The sequence below is a fragment of the Etheostoma spectabile genome, chromosome 5 (genome assembly GCF_008692095.1).
Source record: "Etheostoma spectabile isolate EspeVRDwgs_2016 chromosome 5, UIUC_Espe_1.0, whole genome shotgun sequence".
In the NCBI taxonomy this organism is placed as follows: domain Eukaryota; kingdom Metazoa; phylum Chordata; class Actinopteri; order Perciformes; family Percidae; genus Etheostoma; species Etheostoma spectabile.
The window spans coordinates 25,616,717-25,620,703 of NC_045737.1; the positions used below are offsets into that span (position 1 = coordinate 25,616,717).

At 38.4% G+C, this 3,987-nt stretch overlaps 1 protein-coding gene and 1 long non-coding RNA gene across 4 annotated transcripts in view; one reads left to right on the forward strand and one right to left on the reverse strand.

Annotated features, from left to right (window-relative positions):
* The window catches only part of ogdha (oxoglutarate dehydrogenase a), a 46,692-nt gene that overhangs the window by 29,121 nt on the left and 13,584 nt on the right, over nt 1-3,987 (reverse strand). For all 3 annotated transcript variants that reach the window (XM_032516576.1, XM_032516575.1, XM_032516577.1), the window contains exon 3: nt 2,759-2,935. In XM_032516576.1, the coding sequence (XP_032372467.1) occupies nt 2,759-2,935 (177 nt within the window). The remainder of the gene's footprint in view (nt 1-2,758; nt 2,936-3,987) is intronic.
* Nucleotides 1-3,987, forward strand: part of LOC116690009 (uncharacterized) — a 16,223-nt gene that overhangs the window by 10,151 nt on the left and 2,085 nt on the right. The gene's annotated exons all lie outside the window — the stretch shown is intronic.

Below are 3,987 nucleotides of genomic sequence, written 5' to 3' on the forward strand. Positions count from 1 at the left end.
TCCAGTGTCTGCCAGGTCTTTCTGGATGGATCCTGCAGTCAAACGTGGGTTTTGACTTGCTTTCTGCCATTTCTTAATTACATTCAAAACAGAGGATATTGTCATCTGAAAACACTTTGTTATCTTCTTATAGCCTTCTCCTGCTTTGTGAGCGTCAACTATTTTTAGTTTCAGTTTTCTAGACAACTGCTTAGAAGAACCCATGGTGCTGATTGTTGGGGCAAGGTCAGATGAGTCTGGGCATTTAAAACCTTAAGATTGACATCACCTGGTCTTTCCAGATGATGATTGAGAACAATCCATGACACTGTCAGGTCTCAGCTTTCCAAAGGGAACGGTGCATGCTATAAACTCTGCAGGGTGCCCAAACTTTTTGCAGATGCCATTTTTTTGTTTTCTGTTATTTTGAAAGTGTAAATGATGTAAATTAAATTTAACTTTTTGTGACATTATATATGAATGTCTAATCTGTCATCTGATGCCTTTTGGAGATTTTTTCCATCTTTTCTTGACTTCTTTATGCATATTAATACAAATTTTTTGCTAAAACTTTCGAGCCCCACTGTACATAGATAGATAGCTACTTTTTTGATCCCCATGGGGAAATTCAAGAGTGGGAGATAACTTTTAACGTTACCTGCTGGTCACATCATCTTGACAGTCTGCTCACAGTAAAATCCTGCACGGATCAATAGATGTTAGAGTCCGATTTGTTATAAGACGCACACCGAGCAGATTAATGCTCTCACAGATGCACTCTTTGCAGATGTTACCGCTTGGTGTTTGGCTAGCTAATAAGCCGTTAGCCTGCTAGCTTGAGCTTTGTCTCAAGGCGTCGAGCGGCCAGCCAGTCTCTGACACACACAGACATTTCGCACACCCTTCACTTAGTTTAACCGCTAACCCCCCAGTACCGGTCAGAGAGGCGTGTTGGCATTGTGTCTCAGACCTCTGGTGAATCTACCATCAGCCATCAGTAACAGTTCTTTTTTTTTCTACACGTAGCCCTGGCCCTAGCCAAACTTTAACAAATTCTGAGTAGAAGCACATGTATTTAGTAGGCCGGTATTGCACTAATCACGGGATTTGTAGTTTTATCACCTCGTAGCTACGCACCAACATGAAAATTAAATATAAGACCTCGGATGAAAATCTTGCCGTTTTTAAGACCTTAAATTTTAAGTTCAGAATTTTAGAGTTTTTAAGACCCCGCGGGAACCCTGCTTAATTGCAGACCTTTTAAGTTTGCACACAACTAATAAATGAATAATCATAAATAAATCTTAGAAATCATAGAAAACACTTTCTGCTATCAGGCTGAGAAATGCTAAAACTACCAACTAGGTCTGGGCAATATATCAATATAATATTGATATTGTTATATGAGACTAGATATAGTCTTAGATTTTGGATATATCGCAATAGGGTAAGTGTTGCCTTTTTCTGGTTTTAAAGGCTGCATTGGAGAAAGGTGATGTAATTTTCTAAACATACCAGACTGTTATGGCTGTTCTATTATTTGCTTTACCCTCTCATTGTGTAAATAACATTTTGTTAAAGCACCAATTTTCAACCCTACAATAACCTCGTAATATTACCATTGAGGTATTTGGTCAAAATATTGTGATATTTGATTTTCTCCATATCGTCAAGCCCTACTACTACTATACTAAATTAAATAAATCATGAGAGTTTATAAATAACTTACACACGCTACAACTGTGTTCGAGTAGAATATAAACAGAAGGATGTTGATGAGAATATATAGCAACCTCCAATAAGAATAATAATTTAATGATCACCTAAAGATCCCACAGTAAAATATCAGAAAAGAACACAGAATAAACAGTTTCATTAATCTGTTGGCTTCACTAAGCTTCATGAAGTTCTGTGGGGGAAAAAAACACATTAAATAATCACATTTTATAGTCATGGATCTGGGGTTAATGCTGGAAAATTAAACATATTGTATTAAAAAAATCACCAGAAAATACATTTTAAATACATTTTATTCTATTTAAAACTGTGCAAACTAAAACTTGAATAATTGACATATCAGCAACACAAAATAACTTCATTGATTTTTAAATTTTTTTTTTTTTTTTAATTTTTAAAAATTAAACACAAATGACTTAGAGTTTAAGAGCTAAAACACAAAAGACACCTGTTTGGTCCTTCAATATTTCCCTTTAAGAAAGCCAGTTCACCCAAATTGCAAAGTCTAGACAACATCTCAAAACCTGGACAGATAAAACCAACTGCTTCAACCATTCTGCTTAGAATTCATAGAAAAAAAGAGGTTGTAGAACTTGCCTGAGAATCCTCATGGTTTTAAGTTTTATTCAGTAATGGCTGTCTGTACATTCATGGGTACCCTGCAAACAGGAGCTGCTGATAGATCATTCTGCAGACTTTAAATGGCGAAAGTTTGACTGAATGAAAACTAATTCATACATGGGGTTCAAGTTGTAGCCCAAGGCTAAATCAATGAATTCATGGCAACATTTGATTTCCTATTTACATCCCCCGAAGCATTATGGGCACTGTAGTTTCAGTGATTTTGGTGAACTGACCCTTTAAGGCATAATAAAGTCTGGTATTGTGTCATATAGTCCTATCCTCGCATCCTGCAGAGTGTCAGGAATTACATGGAGGCCATAATCCACCAGTGAGAATGTGTGTGAGTGTTTGTGCGTGCGTGCGTCAGTGCGCCTGTGTGTCTTTACATTTGTGTCTGTGTGAGTGTGTGTGTGTTTACCTGGTAGGCCCTGATAAGGGACTGGACAGCCAGGTGATCCTCCACCAGCTTCTCCACGTTGGGCTGAGCTCCGACCAGAGAGGAGAGCTGAGGAACTGCAGACAGAGCCAGAGGAGACTGGTAGGCTGCACCGGGAGGAGCACCGGCATTGGCGTTCCTGAAAAATACATCCCATGACTGGACAAGAGGAGAAGGACAACAAGGAGGAGGAGAGAAAAAGAGGAAGATTTTTAATAAAACAATCAAAGAAACGGTCTTTTGTTATTGTGTGTCTAACCAAGTTTTGCTCAAAAACAAGACTTGTTGCCAGAATACAACAGTGTATGAGAGTTGGAGAGTGAGGTACTGAAAAGAGTTTGTTTTGTTGGAGGACAGACAGCATAGCTTAGTGTTGTTTACTGTCATGACTGAATACATTAGAGGATTTTGACAATTTGGACAAGGCCACAAAAGAGTTCTCTGTGAGGACGACTTGGTTAGACACAATAACAAACAGACCGGATCAAGATAAGAATCAGGTCGCTGAAAAGGCATAGCAAACAAGCACTTGATGACAGTTTGACTCTAAGCTAAACTGGTCTGCTGTGTTGCAATGTATGGATGTTGATAAAGCATGGTGCTATTTTTAATTTATGCTTTTAGAAGTTGTAGTCAAATTAACCCATTTAAAGTATTAAGAATTAAACAGAGGACAGAACCCTGGATAAATGATATTTTTGAGGCGATTAGGAAGAGAAACAAGAAGTATGACACATTCAAGACAAACAGATTATCAGAATCGGGCAGAGTACAAAAAGGTGAGAAATGAATGAGCAGATTACTGGTTAATGCTAAAAAAAGCCTATTTCAATGTGAAAATTGTGCAATATAGAAATGATTCAAGTAATTTTCTGTTGCTGAGTGCCAACAGGGCTGGCTATTGGCTGGCTGAGGGCTGTGGATGTGTCCCCGGGCCAGGGCTGTAATGATAGTGGATGGTAACTAGCTGGCTTGGGGCTAGGCCTGCATGATTCGGCAAAAAAATATGAATCACTTTTTTGTTGATTAGAACTGATATCACGATTCTCTGCTCTTTTTTTTGACCATGACAAAACAAAACAAATTGGCAGTAACATAAATAGATCTTTTTTGCACCTATAGCACATTGCGCATCACCACAAGCCTGTAAACATAGAGGCCTCAATGAGGAGAAGGGAGAGCATTGCAGCGCTTGGGAGCGCTTTAAAACC